The following is a 15343-nucleotide window of genomic DNA, read 5'->3' on the forward strand; positions in this document are numbered from 1 at the left end:
GTTTTGCTATTCTGTCATAAAACTAATGCTTTACGCCTCTTTAGTGGCTTACATCCCATGATTTCAAAACATGTTAGAAACACTAACAACTCCATCTAAAATGTGGATGCTTGGTGTATGAGATTGAAGACTATTGGTGATACTCTTCAAGTGAAGAATAAATGTGTCTTAGAAATGCCCAGGTGTCAAAGGTCTTATTGGAAAGCTATGCTAGAGAAAATTGGCCACATTATCATTTGTATCATACCTATTATTCCTCAGCTGTGTCTGTTATATGAGGTATGGACATTATATGTACAATACAGTATATTTTACTATTTTAAAAAAAAAATAAAACCACTGAAATCCAGACGTAAGGCCCAGCATGAAAATATCACATTACATGAATAAGTCTTTCATATGGTGAGGGTCTTGCAGTGATCCTCAATCGGACAAATTGTCCGCTCAGACAATGTGATCCTTGAAAGAGAAATTATTCTATGAATATATCCTGGAACTTGTGGAATATTTCACGCTTGGCACTTCCAGCCTGTAGTTATGTGTAGAAAACACATCCTTAACAGGTTGGTACAATGGCAATGATCACTTCATTCAACTGTCGCTTGCAGAAGGGATGCAGAGTCCTTCCCTGCAGGACAGCTGACTAGGTGAATCTCTATTACTGTACTAGTGGAGGGAGTATGTTCAGAGGTCAAAGCACGGAGTCATTTTTGCTTGTCAAGTGGGCAGAGGCCAATTTGTCGTCAGAATGCTCCACATTCTGAGTCCTGTCAACTACTAAACAAGTGGCTGAATAGAAAAAGTTCTTCTGGAGAATGATTTCCAGATTGTGTGCCCTGAAGACAAAGGACTGTCTTCCTCTGTGTTTAGAAAATGTATAACAAAGAACTAAAAGTATATGCTGGACTAAAGGTTTCTATTAGTGCAGAGCTCTTTAATCTAGCAAGGAAGGCATAAAAAGATCCAGTGACTGAAAGTTGAAACTAGAAACGTAGACTAAAATAAGGCAATTTTTTTAAACAGTGAGGTTTAAACAGAAGTTTGCACCACTTGCCATGGTAAGTTCTATCTCCATCACTTGAAGTCTTTTTAGATAAAGATGGATGTCTTACTAAAAAATATGCTCTAGTTCAATGAGAAGTTGTGGCATAAATCACTAGGTGAAATTCTTTGGCTTTGTGTTATATAAATCTTTTGCATTTTTTCACAAAGCTAGGAGCATCAATCTTGACTTCCTAGCCAAATTCTAATTTGGGCAACTACATTCTCTCTAGCTAAAATTCCCCTTTTATTTCAACCAGATCAGGGTATTTTTCATTGTCATTAACTTCTTAGAGTTCCTTTGAAATGACAAAACGCTACATAAAAATTTCACTTATAGTCTATTACTCCTGAAGTGCAACTTAAAATGTCATCTTTTAATATAAGTACTATGTCAGAGCTAGGTATTATTTTCATCCATCGGTCTCAAAGCTTTACAAAGGAGATGAGTATCATTATCTCCATTTTACAGATGGGGAAACTGAGGCATAGAGGGGCAAATGACTTGCAGAGCCAGGAATAAAGCCCATGTCTCCTGAGTCCCAGTCCAGTGGTCTAAACTATAGGTCACATAAAGTGCAGCTAATATAAAAACTAGAAAATGCAAGTCTGTGAAGTCTCAGTACAAAATTCAGAAAACAGGCATTAGAGCAGATGTAGAAACCTGCTAACGGGGCCAAGACCAGAGATTATTTGCTTGTTTGCTTATAATATGCACGATCGTTGGGGTCTACAATGCTGGCTCCTTCATTGTCTTTGATATATTTTCTAGGTATTTTTGTGTTACGTTTTTAACATTTTAGCAACATAAAAAGTTCTTTGCTCTTTTTTCTCCTTTTTTACATTTCAGCTTTCTGAAGAAGAAAAAATCCAGCGTTACAGCATTCTCTCTGAATTGTATGAACGCATTGGATTTCACCGAAAGTCTGCGTTCTTCAAGCGTGTAGCAGCAATGCAATGTGTGGCACCTAGCATATCAGAGCCGGGTTGGCGGGCCTGCTACAAACTGCTTTTGGAGACACTTCCTGGTTACAGTCTGTCTCTGGATCCAAAGGACTTCAGCAAAGGTAAGTTTCTGTGGCTCAGACTGCTGTTTTTTGCATTACTGTAACTAAGTTGCATTGAAAACAACTCCTGCACCCACTTCAGTCTGATGCCAGAAATTCTAGAAAGAAACATCTTTATCTTTGCTAAGACTGCTGCTGTTTGTTCAATAAATATGAAATTCTGATCATATCTAGGAATGACAGTAGCCTGTCAAACTATTCTTAAATCTCTTAAATAAAATGTATTAGAAATGAGGAATTAACTGAAGAAATCTTGGAGTCACTTGCAATATTATTTGCAAACTCATGGATGACAGGAGAGGTCCTGGAAGACTGGAGAAGGGCTAATGTAATCTTTAAAAAGAGGAAAAAGGAGGAGCCAGGGAACTATAGACCAGTCAGCCTGTTTTTGATACCTGGGAAGCTACTAGAGCAATGTATAAAATGTTCAGTTTGCAAATACCTGGAGGATGAAGGAGTGATCACTAGCAATCAGCATGGATTTACTGAGAACAAATGCCAAACCAGCTTGATTTCCTTCTTTAACAAGGTAACTGGTTTAGTGTATGGGTGAATGTAGTGGACATAATAATATACCAGGATTTTAGCAAGACTTTCGACAGTCCCACATGACATTCTCATAAGTAAGTTAGAGAAATGTGGGCTCGGTAGAACTACCATAAGTGGATACATAAACAAAGAGTAACTATTAATGGAATGATATTAGATGGGAAGGAGGTCTCCAGTGGGGTTCCACAGGGGTTTGTTCTGGTTTCTGTTATTTAACACCTTTATTAATTACCTGAATGTAGAAATAGAGAGCATACTGATCAAATTTGGAGATGAGACAAAGCTAGGGAGGGTTTCAAACGCTGTAGGATAAAGCTAAAATTCAAAGTGATCTTGATAAATTAGAGCACTTAGCTACGTACAAGAAAATGAAATTCAACAAAGACAAATGTCAGGTGCTACGCTTTGGGAAGAAAAACAAAATGCACAAGTACAGAACTGGGGAAAACTAGTTTGGCAAATAGCACTGCTGAGAAGGATCTGTGAACGGTGGTGGGTCTCAGCCTCAACATGAGTCAACAATGAGATACTGTTGCAAGAAAAGCAAATGCAGTTTTGGGTTGCATTAACAGAGGCATAGCGCACAAGACATGGGAGAAGATAATACTGCTCTATTCTGTGCTGGTTAGGCCTCAGCTAGGGTCCTGTGTCTAATTTTGTTCACTGATATATAGAAAGGATGTAGAGAAACTAGAAAGGCTCCAGAGGAGAGTGACAAAGATGATCAAAGGCTGAAGAACTGGGTATGTTTAGTTTGGAAAAGAAGCGATTGAGTGGGACATGATAGTAGTCTTCAAATACTTGAAAGGCTGCCATCAAAAAGATGGAGAAAAATTGTTCTGTCTTGCCACAGAGGACAGAACAAGAGACCATGCGTTCAAACTACATCATAACAGATTTAGATTAAATCTCAGATGGTTTTTTTAGACATTTCAGAAATAAAATAAAGTAAATACATTGAATGTATGATCTACATTTAGATCAGTAACACAAAAAGCGAGGGACGTACTTCTTATTTTATGAGTGCTTTTAATTACGGTTGTTTCTATCCTGGAAATGAACAATTGTGAATATTTCATGTGATGTTGATTCATTTAAATAAAGAATCATAGAACTGGAAGGGATCTCGAGAGGTCATCTGGTCCTGTCACCTGCACTCGTGGCAGGATTAAGTATTATCTAGACCATTCCTGACAGGTGTTTGTCTAACCTGCTCTTAAAAATCTCCAATGAGGGAGATTCCACAACCTCCCTAAGCAATTTATTCTAGTGTTTAACAACCCTGACTATTAAGAATTTTTTCCTAGTGTCCAACCTAAACCGCCCTTGCTGCAATTTAAGCCCATTGCTTCTTGTCCTAGCCTCAGAAGTTAAGAAAAACAATTTTTCTTCCTCCTTCTTGTAACCACCTCTTACAAACTTGATAACTGTTAGTCCACTCTGTCTTCTCTTTTCCCGACTAAACAAACCCAATTTTTTCAATTTTCCTTTATAGGTCATGTTTTCTAGACTCTTTAAGCATTTTTGTCACTCTTCTCTGGACTCTCTCCAATTTGTCCACATCATTCCTGAAATGTCGTCCCCAAAACTGAACACAATACTCTAGTCGAGGCCTAATCAGCACGGAATAGAGCATAGAATCATAGAATCATAGAATATCAGGGTTGGAAGGGACCCCAGAATGTCATCTAGTCCAACCCCCTGCTCAAAGCAGGACCAATTCCCAGTTAAATCATCCCAGCCAGGGCTTTGTCAAGCCTGACCTTAAAAACCTCTAAGGAAGGAGATTCTACCACCTCCCTAGGTAACGCATTCCAGTGTTTCACCACCCTCTTAGTGAAAAAGTTTTTCCTAATATCCAATCTAAACCTCCCCCACTGCAACTTGAGACCATTACTCCTCGTTCTGTCATCTGCTACCATTGAGAACAGTCTAGAGCCATCCTCTTTGGAACCCCCTTTCAGGTAGTTGAAAGCAGCTATCAAATCCCCCCTCATTCTTCTCTTCTGCAGGCTAAACAATCCCAGCTCCCTCAGCCTCTCCTCATAACTCATGTGTTCCAGTCCCCTAATCATTTTTGTTGCCCTTCGCTGGACTCTCTCCAATTTATCCACATCCTTCTTGAAGTGTGGGGCCCAAAACTGGACACAGTACTCCAGATGAGGCCTCACCAATGTCGAATAGAGGGGAACGATCACGTCCCTCGATCTGCTCGCTATGCCCCTACTTATACATCCCAAAATGCCATTGGCCTTCTTGGCAACAAGGGCACACTGCTGACTCATATCCAGCTTCTCGTCCACTGTCACCCCTAGGTCCTTTTCCGCAGAACTGCTGCCTAGCCATTCGGTCCCTAGTCTGTAGCTGTGCATTGGGTTCTTCCGTCCTAAGTGCAGGACCCTGCACTTATCCTTATTGAACCTCATCAGATTCCTTTTGGCCCAATCCTCCAATTTGTCTAGGTCCTTCTGTATCCTATCCCTCCCCTCCAGCGTATCTACCACTCCTCCCAGTTTAGGATCATCCGCAAATTTGCTGAGAGTGCAATCCACACCATCCTCCAGATCATTTATGAAGATATTGAATAAAACCGGCCCCAGGACCGACCCCTGGGCCACTCCACTTGATACCGGCTGCCAACTAGACATGGAGCCATTGATCACTACCCGTTGAGCCCGACAATTTAGCCAGCTTTCTACCCACCTTATAGTGCAATTACTTCTCATGTCTTGCTTAGAACACTCCTGCTAATACGTCCCAGAAGGATGTTCGCGCTTTTTTTGCAACAGCGTTATACTGTCAACTCATATTTAGCTTGTGGTCCACTATGACCCCCAGATTCCTTTCCTCAGTACTCCTTCCTGGGCAATCATTTCCCATTTCGTATGTGTGCAACTGATTGTTCCTTCCTAAGTGAAGTACTTTGCATTTGTCCTTATTGAATTTCATCCTATTTACTTCAGACCATTTCTTCAGTTTGTTCAGATAATTTTTGAATTTTCATCCTGTCCTCCAAAGTAATTGCAACCCCTTCCAGCTTGGTATTATCTGCAAACTTTATAAGTGTACTCTCTATGCATTATCTAAACCATTGATGAAGATATTGAACAGAACTAGACCCAGAACTGATCTCTGCGGGACCCCACTCATTATGCCCTTCCAGCTTGTCCGTGAACCATTGATAACTACTCTCTGGGAAGGGTTTTTCAACCAGTTTTGCAACCACCTTATAGTAGTTCCTTCTAGGTTGCAGTTCCCTAGTTTGTTTATGAGAAGGTCATGCGAGACATATCAAAAGCTTTACTAAAGTCAAGATATAGCACATCTGTTGCTTTCCCCCCAATCCACAAGGCTTGTTACCCTGTCAAAGAAAGTTATCAGTTTGGTTTTGACACAATTTGTTGTTGATAAATCTATGCTGATTGTTACTTATCACCTTATTATTCTTACAGGTGTAAGTTTTACATTAGCCTCGTCCATTTAGCACAACATCCTGTCTTCCGACAGTGGCCAATGCCAGTTGATTCAGAGAGAAATGAACAGAACAGGCAATCATCAAGTGATCCATCCTCTGTCCACTGCCAGCTTCTGGCAAGCAGAGGTTAGGAATGCTCAGAGCATGGTGTTGCATCCCTGCCCATCCTGGCCAATGGCTGTTGATGGACCTATTCTCCATTAACTTATCAAGTTTTTTTTTTGAACGTTGTTTATAGTTTTGGCCTTCACAACAGCCACTGGCAAAGAGGTCCACAGATTGACTGTGCATTGGGTGAAGCACTTCCTTTTTTTTTTTTTTAAACCTGCTGTCTATTAATTTCATTGGGTGACCCCTAGTACTTGTGTTATGTGAAAGAGTAAATAACATTTCCTCATTCACTTTCTCCACACCAATCAAGATTTTCTAGGCCTCTATCATATCCCTTGGGCCTAGATCCTTCTGTTCAGTGATGTATAGGTCTGACTGGTTTCTGATGAGGATGTTAGTTGCCTTAAAGCATCAAGGTGCTTCATATGCTCTGTATTTACTCTGAGGACAAGAAAAGAGGTAGAACAAATGTCAGGCATTTAGCAGGCAATTGAAGCAATAGACACATCTAAGTGGATGTCAATGGCCATTGTGATGTAGCCATGACTCACAGCACATGCTTTGGGATTACCCAGGAAAGTCCAGAACACCCTGGAGGGCTTGCCCTTTGATGAAGCCCACTGTGTCCATAAAAAGACAGATGAATCCTAACTTATTTGTGAAGGATTTCAGGGCCAACCTTGGCTCCTTCCCCAAAAAGGAAGTATTGCAGCCAGCCTTCCAAATATAGACTGGGAACTCAACAGTTTATTAAAAGTGGTCTGTATGTGGCCTTCATAAGAAGAGTACAGAAGTCTCGTTTCCCTGCACCTCCCACATCTACATCAAGAAGATATTTTTGACAGGCGTTTGAGAGCTACAACTATTTAATGATACAACAACTACCTGATCTGCATGTATCCTTTGGGGGGGTCATTTAGTACACTATTTCCACAACTGGAGTGCCGACATAATGGGCAAGTGGGTATTAGATATGGTCCAATCCAGCTAAGTGATTGAGTTTCCCTCCTCCAAAACCCTCATTCCTGTCCCTCTTCAAGGATCATTCTCTTGAGGGGATCCTCCAGCAAGGAGTAGTAGAGCAGTGGGTATTTCTTCAACACCAAGGAAAAGGCTGTTACTCTATGTGCTTCCTAGTCCTGCAGAAGAAGGGAGGGTGGAAACCTATCCTCAATCTCTGCAATCTCAACTGCTTCATTCGCAGACTGAAATTTCGCATGGTCACTCTAGTATCAATAATCCCATCCCTGGAAAAAGACATTTGGTTTACAGCTGTTGATATGAAGGACACTTACTTTCACTTGGATATTCACCACGCCCACAGACATTTTCTCAGATTCATAGTGTTTCCTGACCATTTCCAATACAGGGTTCTCCCATTCAGCTTTGTCACTGCCCCCAAGGTCTTTACCAGGGTCTTTGTGATAATAGCAGCTCATTGCAGATGCAATGGTTTCACCATCTTCCTCATCTCAATGATTTGGCTTCTCATTGCCAGGATGTGTCAAGAAGCCTATGAGATGACCTGAATAATGCTTCAAGTACTTTCTTCCCTAAATGTCAATATGGAACTTGGGAAAGTTTATTCTCACTCTGATGCAAACTGTAGACTTCTTAATGACCACCCTAGATTCAGTCACAGAGAGAGCTTACCTACCAAGGAACAGGCTTCTGATTTGTGAGCTACCTGATAGATCAGGTTATGCACAACTCCCAAACTCCAGTCAGAACTTGTCTTTTTCCCTCCTTGAGGCACATGGCTTCATGTGCTTATGTTACCCTGTGTGCCAGACTCCACCTACGTTGCCTTTATGCATGATGCCAATGTATTCACCAACCAAACACAGCATGAATACCTTCCAGAGTAACGTTTTCTCTAATGCGGTGGAAAGATCCCCATCGGGTATACGTGGGTATCCCCTTCCCACCCTCCTTGCCAGACAAGATGATCATTACAGACTCCTCTTTTATGCTGTGGAATACACATGGACAGCCATGTGGCTCAGGGCACTTTGACTCCCTTAGAGGCCAGGTTTCACAAACTTTTTGGAACTTCAGGCAGAAGCTTGCTTGGTTTTTCTGCAATTTATTCAATCCAGCCATGTCCTTGTAATATCAAACAATATGACAGCCTTCTTTTACATTAACTATCAAACAAGGAGGCCGGAGATCCATCCTCTGTGTGTAGAAGCGATTGCCATTAGGAGTTTGTGCATCAAGAATCGAACCACCTGGTCAGCAGGTCACTTTCAGGCAGTGTTGGTAGCACCCTCAGCAGGCATTTCACCATTGATCATGAGTGGAAATTGTGCAATTCAGTAATGAATAACATCTTTGGTCAATGGGGAATTCCCCAATTGGAGCCTATTTACCTCCCAAATGAACAAGAAATGCTACATATACTGTTCCACAAGAGCTCTACGACTATACTCTCAGGGCGATATTCTCCTTCTCCCCTGGAGAGAGCAGCAGAGCTGTGCCTTTCTTTCCTTCCTTCTTCTATTTCAGGTCTTTTGGAAAATTTGTTAGGACAAGGCATGTCATTCTTATTGCCCTCAGTTGGCCCAGACAGTTTTGGTTCCTGAATCTCTTACAAATGTCAGCTTGTTCTCCAATAAGCATCCAGTCCTTTCCTGATTTTTTGAAGGGCAGGATCAACCATCCAAACCCTGAAGCACTTCATCTCATGTTTTGGTATTTGATGGGTATCAACACTGGAACATTCCTGCTCTGAAGCTTTATAAACCATCTTTAATAGCAGAAAAATAATACTATTCAGCCGAGTGGAAGCATTTTTCCATTTGTGCACAGCAGCAGCACATCTCCTGAGTCAGCAGATATTCCCTTTATTTTGGACAGTCCTCTTTCTCTCAGAATTTCTGGGCTTTCCCTCAGTTCTATATAAGTCTACCTGGCAGCAATCATGTGATATCCACCATCAGATGGTTATTCAATTTTCACTCATGCATTGACTAATGGATATTTGAAGGACCTTATCAGAATCTTCCCACTAGTAAGGAAACCTGCTCCTCATTGGGACGTAAAACTTGTACTTTCGTCACTCATTAAGCCTCCCTTTGAACCATAGCTATATGTTCCATGTCTCATTTTTCACTTAAAGTTGCATTTCTTGCGGGCCATCACCTCAGCCAGGAGAGTAGGTGAGCTGGTACCCATGATGACAGATCTGGAATACTCTATATTCCATAGGGACATATGTTATGACTACATCTGAACTTCACCCCAAAAGTAGTTTTGGAGTTTCATTAAACCAACCAATCCACTTGTGGTTTTTTTCCAAAACTGCATACATCTAGGAGGAGGGGAGACTTCATTCTCTCAATGTTGTCACATTCCTACCTTCAACCTGCAAAGGAGAAAATCAGTAAATTTTTTTGCTATGGCAGAATGAGTGCGAGGTCAAGCTATATCTTCCAAGAGGATCTCTAAATGGACCTCAGGTTGTATCCTGCTCCACTACAAGTTGTTGAATCTTCCTCTCCTTCATTGGATGAGGTCTCATTTTACAAGAGCACAAGAAACTTCAGTGGCGTCACTTCTGGAAGTGCCTTTACTTGACATTTGCAGGGCAAGTACCTGAAGTTCCAGCCACGTGTTTGCGAGATGGTATGCTCTAGTGCAGAACTCCTCCGCTGACACATCCTTTGGGACAGTGATCCTCCAAATGGCTCTGCTGTCTGCATCCTTGCACCTTCCTTCTACTTGAGTACTGCTCATCATTCACCCATAGTGGAATACACATAGGGACCAGCACTTGCAGAAGAAGAGGAAGTTACTTACGTTGTGGTAGCTGGAGAGTCTTTGAGATATGTGGTCACTATCTGTATTCCACTATGCATTCTCCTTCCCCTCTGCTTTGAATCTTTATTAGATTTGTGGCAGAGAAGGAACTGGAGAGGCATTTAGTCTGCCCTTTATGCCCTCAGTTGGAAACACAAGGGAGGGCAAGGGTACGTGTGCAGACTGACGGAAACTACTTGCAAGAATTCTCCAACTCTAGTCACATGAGCGGATGTGCACACCAACAGTGCGATACAGATAGGGACTACACATCTTGAAGAAAGTCCAGTTATTACAAGACAAGTAACTTCCTCTTCCACTACACAGTACATTTATCTTTGCAATTTGGAAGAGGGTATGAAATGAAATTTTAATTTTTTAAATATTTGACATGTAAGTTTGTTCTGGTACAAAGAAAAAAACAAAACCACACTCCTCCATTATACCTAGCACTTTTTTAAAGTTAAAATCTGGGGTGTTTTTTAATCTTCAGCTTTTATATAAACACCAATAAATTGCTTATTTAGGGTCCGTAGAAGAACCAAATTTAATAATATTTTAAAGCTACTTTTAGGTTTTATTAAAAATGTAACAAGTGATTTCCTGTTTATTTTATAGGAACTCATAAAGGATGGGCTGCAGTGCAAATGCGTTTGCTTCATGAGTTAGTGTATGCTTCAAGAAGAATGGGAAACCCTGCTCTTTCTGTCCGACACTTGTCCTTCCTTCTCCAAACCATGCTGGATTTTCTCTCTGATCAAGGTAGGATTTTTTAAAATGTAAATTACATTTTTCTGTATGATAGTGAAGATGTGATGTGATATTAATGCTTTGAAATGTATTAAACAAGTTCTAGAGGGGATTGAGTGAAAACTTTGTCCCAGGAGCACAGAAGAAAGGTGAGATGCAATGGATGTGTTAATTAGGCTGTAACTTTATATGCTTAACATATCTGGGAATACTCAGCAATAAATTGAACAATACAGGTCACCATTTCTTCCTGAATTGTTTTCACCTATTTGGGAGGGCTGCTGAGAGCCCTTCCCACCCTGGTCCCAGTCCATTATAGAGACCCTGCTCCCCTCTCCTTGTATTAGGGTTCAGGAATGGGCTAAAAAATGGGTGTGATCACCACATTATACCTGGTGACAGGAGATTCAATCCCCTTTTCCCAGCTTCCTTATGGAATGCCTTCAGCTAAATCCATTTCCAACTCCTGTTAATCAGAGAACTGTCTCCCTTCTTTAACAATTACTGTACTGGACACAGAGAGGCATCAGCAATTAGTTTTGCTTCATCCCCTCAACCCCCATTTGAGTTCCTGGATAGTTAATAGTTCCCTTCCTAATGTCAGTTAAAAATATCTGCTCTCTGGTTGAAGAGGTGTATCCCATTGTCCCTGGATAACTCTGGTACCAGGTTTTATTTTATTTTATTCTTTTATTTTTATTTTGCTGTGTAATCCACCAAATTCACCAATCCTCTGAATTTCAGATGTTTCACACATCTTCTGGCCTTGTCAACCCATGGAGGCCTGGCATCAACCCAGCATTCCCTCTACTGCAGCATTTCAGTCACTCCCAGGAAAAGGTCCTAGATCTCATTTAAATCTCTCTGTGCCCTGATGATTTAATAAACCCAATAACAAAATCTAAATAGTTTTTACCCAGGTGTACTATAATACTTCCTCATGGCTTTTTTTCTGGCTGCTAGAGTATAAAAAGGGCATTAGCTGGTCCCAGAACATGCACCTTTTGCCACGCCAACTCAGATTCACCTAGTCCCTGAAACCCAGCTGTGAATCTCTGGGAAACTGGTTGCTTGGATGTTTTGGTTCAATGCCAGTAGGCTCAAACGTTGACTATGACTAAGGCTACATTTATGTCACGGAGGTCATGGAAGTCATGGAATCCGTGACTTTCAGAGACCTCCGTGACATTCTCTGCTTCAGCTCCAGGGACTGCGGGACTCTGGAGCTGGCAGCCAGCGGGGCCCTGGCAGTGTTCCAGGTACGGGTGACAGTCTCCTGAGGGGGCCCTCCTCAGGGTTCCAGTGATGGGCGACAGCCTCGTGGGGAGGGGGACCTCTCGGGTGAGTGGCTCGGGGTGTCCCATTTTCTCTTTGAGAAATATGGTCACCCTGCAGTTCCCAGCTGCCGTTGGTGGAGGGGGGCCCTGCTGCGCTTCCAGCTACCAAGGTGGTGGGGGAAACCATGAAGCTGCAGCAGCAAAAGTCAGACAAGTCACTGCTTCCGTGAATTTTTGTTTATTGCCTGTGACATGTCCATGACTTTTACTAAAAATACCCATGACAAAATCTTAGCCTTAACTGTGACCTGTTAACTTGCTCCCTGTAGAGCACCCCTCTGTTCAAAGTGACTCAGGGATGCCTCATTGCTGATATCCAGCAATGAGCTTCCAAGGGGAACTGGCCACCCTACCTGTTGGCCAGATGCACAATATTTTGCTGGCATGGCCAGTCACCAACTCCTGTGACCTGTTCACATGATCCTGAAGGAAGGGATAAACATGAAGAGTTTAGCACATACCCCTCATAGAATATCAGGGTTGGAAGAGACCTCAGGAGGTCATCTAGTCCAATCCCCTGCTCAAAGCAGGACCAATCCCCAACTAAATCATCCCAGCCCTAAACTATCCTTCCCAACAGGGGCTTCCTTTTATGTAATTGGATGCCACCACTGATCAGAATAACTGTCAGGCTGCTATTCTGAGCTGTTCTGTGGATGTAACTAATGCAATCTTGAATTAATGGGATGCCATATCACCAGGGGAATCCAAACAATACATGCTCTTGGACATTGCCATGAACTGAAGTTTCCTTTCATGAGGTAACTCCCTTCCCTGTGAAGAAAGTGGCACCTACACTAAGCAAGTCTGTCATACTTTGACTGGGCAAATCCCAGCCTCCCCCATGCTTTTGTAGTGTTATGACTCACCTTGATGTCCCTTAGGTGATTTTTGAGACTCTGAGAGTCCGTGTCAGATAAGTTAGATCTCTCTTGCAGATCCCTGAATTCCAAAGCCCTATCTAAATCCTTTCTTGCTGAACCCTTATTAGCCCTAACAGAGAACTAAATTCTTCCACATCCCCAATATATAGAATGTTCAAAGTGCTAGTTGCTTTGCATTAAGACAGAATTGTAAATTAAGAACCAACCTTCCAGAGATCTAGAAGCACCTGAATGGCCACTGCACTGGCACTAATTCTCAAATTCTGCCGATCCCATATTCTGAGTGACTTGAAGTGGCTGTTATCAACAAGGACCTCTGCCTGAATTGCCTCTCTCGTGCCTGACTTAAATTCTTGCAAGTAGTCACTTCCACTAGGATGGGAAAGACCTCTCATAGGGTTTATGTTCCATCCCTTTCCTGATCCAGTAAGCACCCCTTAACAATGTTCAGCTGGACTCTGGTATCTCATGTTCCCCTTCAAGACAATACTGTTGCACTGACTAAGGAATTGTCCAACCCAATGAAAAACCTTCATGTCTTAATTTTCTATCAGTGTATATATGGTCTGGTTTTGATTAGGGAGGCAGCTGACTGCCAAGTGTAAAATACCAAGGCCACTGCCTGGGGTGTGAAATTGAAGGTGTCCATGCTTTGTAGTTCATGAAAAGTAATCTTCCTGGATGCCCTGGTCCTCCTAGCCCATTTCTGCAATCCTACCAGTTTATTAATAGTGAATAGAGATACCTGCCTGTATCTAACTAAGGGCTACACTCGCAACTCTCTAGTGGAGAAATTGTAGGTAGCCCTCCGGTCCTGCTTACTTGCTGGAAGCACTCATACTAGCTGCCACACTGGATTGCCCCACAATCACACCTTCTTGCTCTGCAGTGGGAAGAGAGCCTAGCCAGCCACCCTGCCTCTACAGGAATCACTTTGCTGATTAGTGATTGATGAGAAGGTTCCTCCTGGTTGGCTGGTGTATAAATATAATTCCCCTCCACTCACCGGTGTCCATGGTGACTCAGTGCACCCACTTGGTCTGTCCTCCCTCTCTTCTCTTCCTCATATCTCAAATGCAGTAGGGCCCCTTAAAGGAGCCCCATTCCCTTTATTTCGGGACAGCCAGGCAAAGACGCACCATATTCAGTTACGGTGAGCACATTTGAGGGGGAAAAACAAGAACAAGTTATTTTGTTTTCCTCTAAAATAAAATAAAATATATTTTAAAAAAGAAATTAAGGAATACAGGTGAAGAACAATAATTGATTGCAAACTGTCATTAACTCTTAACATATTAGAAGAATAAAATTTTGCACAAGCAAAAGATAACTGAAATTAATGTAATCAAATTGATGTACCATTTCTTAGCTTCTGTTTTGTAGTCTACGCTTCATAGTGTAACATTGTAATGTGTAACATTACAATGAAATATCTTAAAACATTTTCCATCTGCAAATAGGATCGACTGCCTTATGCTGCAGTGTTTTCTTTCTCTGTACAAATTATGCATACATACAAACATAAAGGGATTGATATATGAGGGAGGATTAAAAAGTAAATTTGTGTGTTGATCAAACCATTACTAAGGATTTTTATAGCTGTATGCAAGTCTTAATAGAGGGAGAATGTCTTTTAGATGACATGACTGAAACTGAGTAATAGATGCAGTTAAGAAAACATATATTCCTAGACTGAATATATTGGGAACATCTGTTGACAAGCAGAATCTAATAGTTTGTTGAATAGCCTTCTAAGGCAATGGGGCAATGATGCCATCATTAAGTTTGACACATCAAACCTTAAGCAGCTGCACATAATAGATCACAACTCAACAAGGTTTAACTAAGAACTGATACTTGCTGGAAGTATTGGAGGTTGGATGCACTTCTCTGAATTTCCTTCCTTTTTCTTTTGGTATTTCAAATTACATTTCAGTGGAGTTTGTTTGCCGGGTTGGTCCCAGGATATTAGAGATGAAAGATGGGTGAGGAAGTATCTTTTTTATTGGATCAACTTTTGTTGATGAAAGAGACAAACTTTCAAGCTACCTAGAGCTGCTCTTTTTAGGTTTTGTCTCTTTCATCAACAAAAGTTGGTCCAGTAAAAGATTCTACCTCACCCACTTTCTCTCTGATTGGTACCTTTGTCATTAAACAGTGGTTAAAACACCAGTGATTGCCAGTGTGTTGTCAGCACATTTGATGTCAGTTGTAGAATTAATCTGATTTAACATTGGTAGGATTTTTTGGAGTGGAAAAAGGAAAATATAAACAAGGCCCAATAGGAAAACAAAAGGGGACAACTACTGTTACTCTCCTTTTGCTAGG

General features: G+C 41.5%; 1 protein-coding gene across 2 annotated transcripts in view; it reads left to right on the forward strand.

Moving 5' to 3' along the window:
* Window positions 1–15343, forward strand: part of TRAPPC9 (trafficking protein particle complex subunit 9) — an 832591-nt gene that overhangs the window by 47888 nt on the left and 769360 nt on the right. For both annotated transcript variants that reach the window (XM_084622016.1, XM_084622015.1), the window contains exons 8-9: window positions 1892–2108; window positions 10663–10806. In XM_084622016.1, coding sequence (XP_084478142.1) covers window positions 1892–2108; window positions 10663–10806 — 361 coding nt within the window. The remainder of the gene's footprint in view (window positions 1–1891; window positions 2109–10662; window positions 10807–15343) is intronic.

Source organism: Lepidochelys olivacea (genome assembly GCF_965140295.1).
Source record: "Lepidochelys olivacea isolate rLepOli2 genome assembly, chromosome: 2".
Taxonomy (NCBI): domain Eukaryota; kingdom Metazoa; phylum Chordata; order Testudines; family Cheloniidae; genus Lepidochelys; species Lepidochelys olivacea.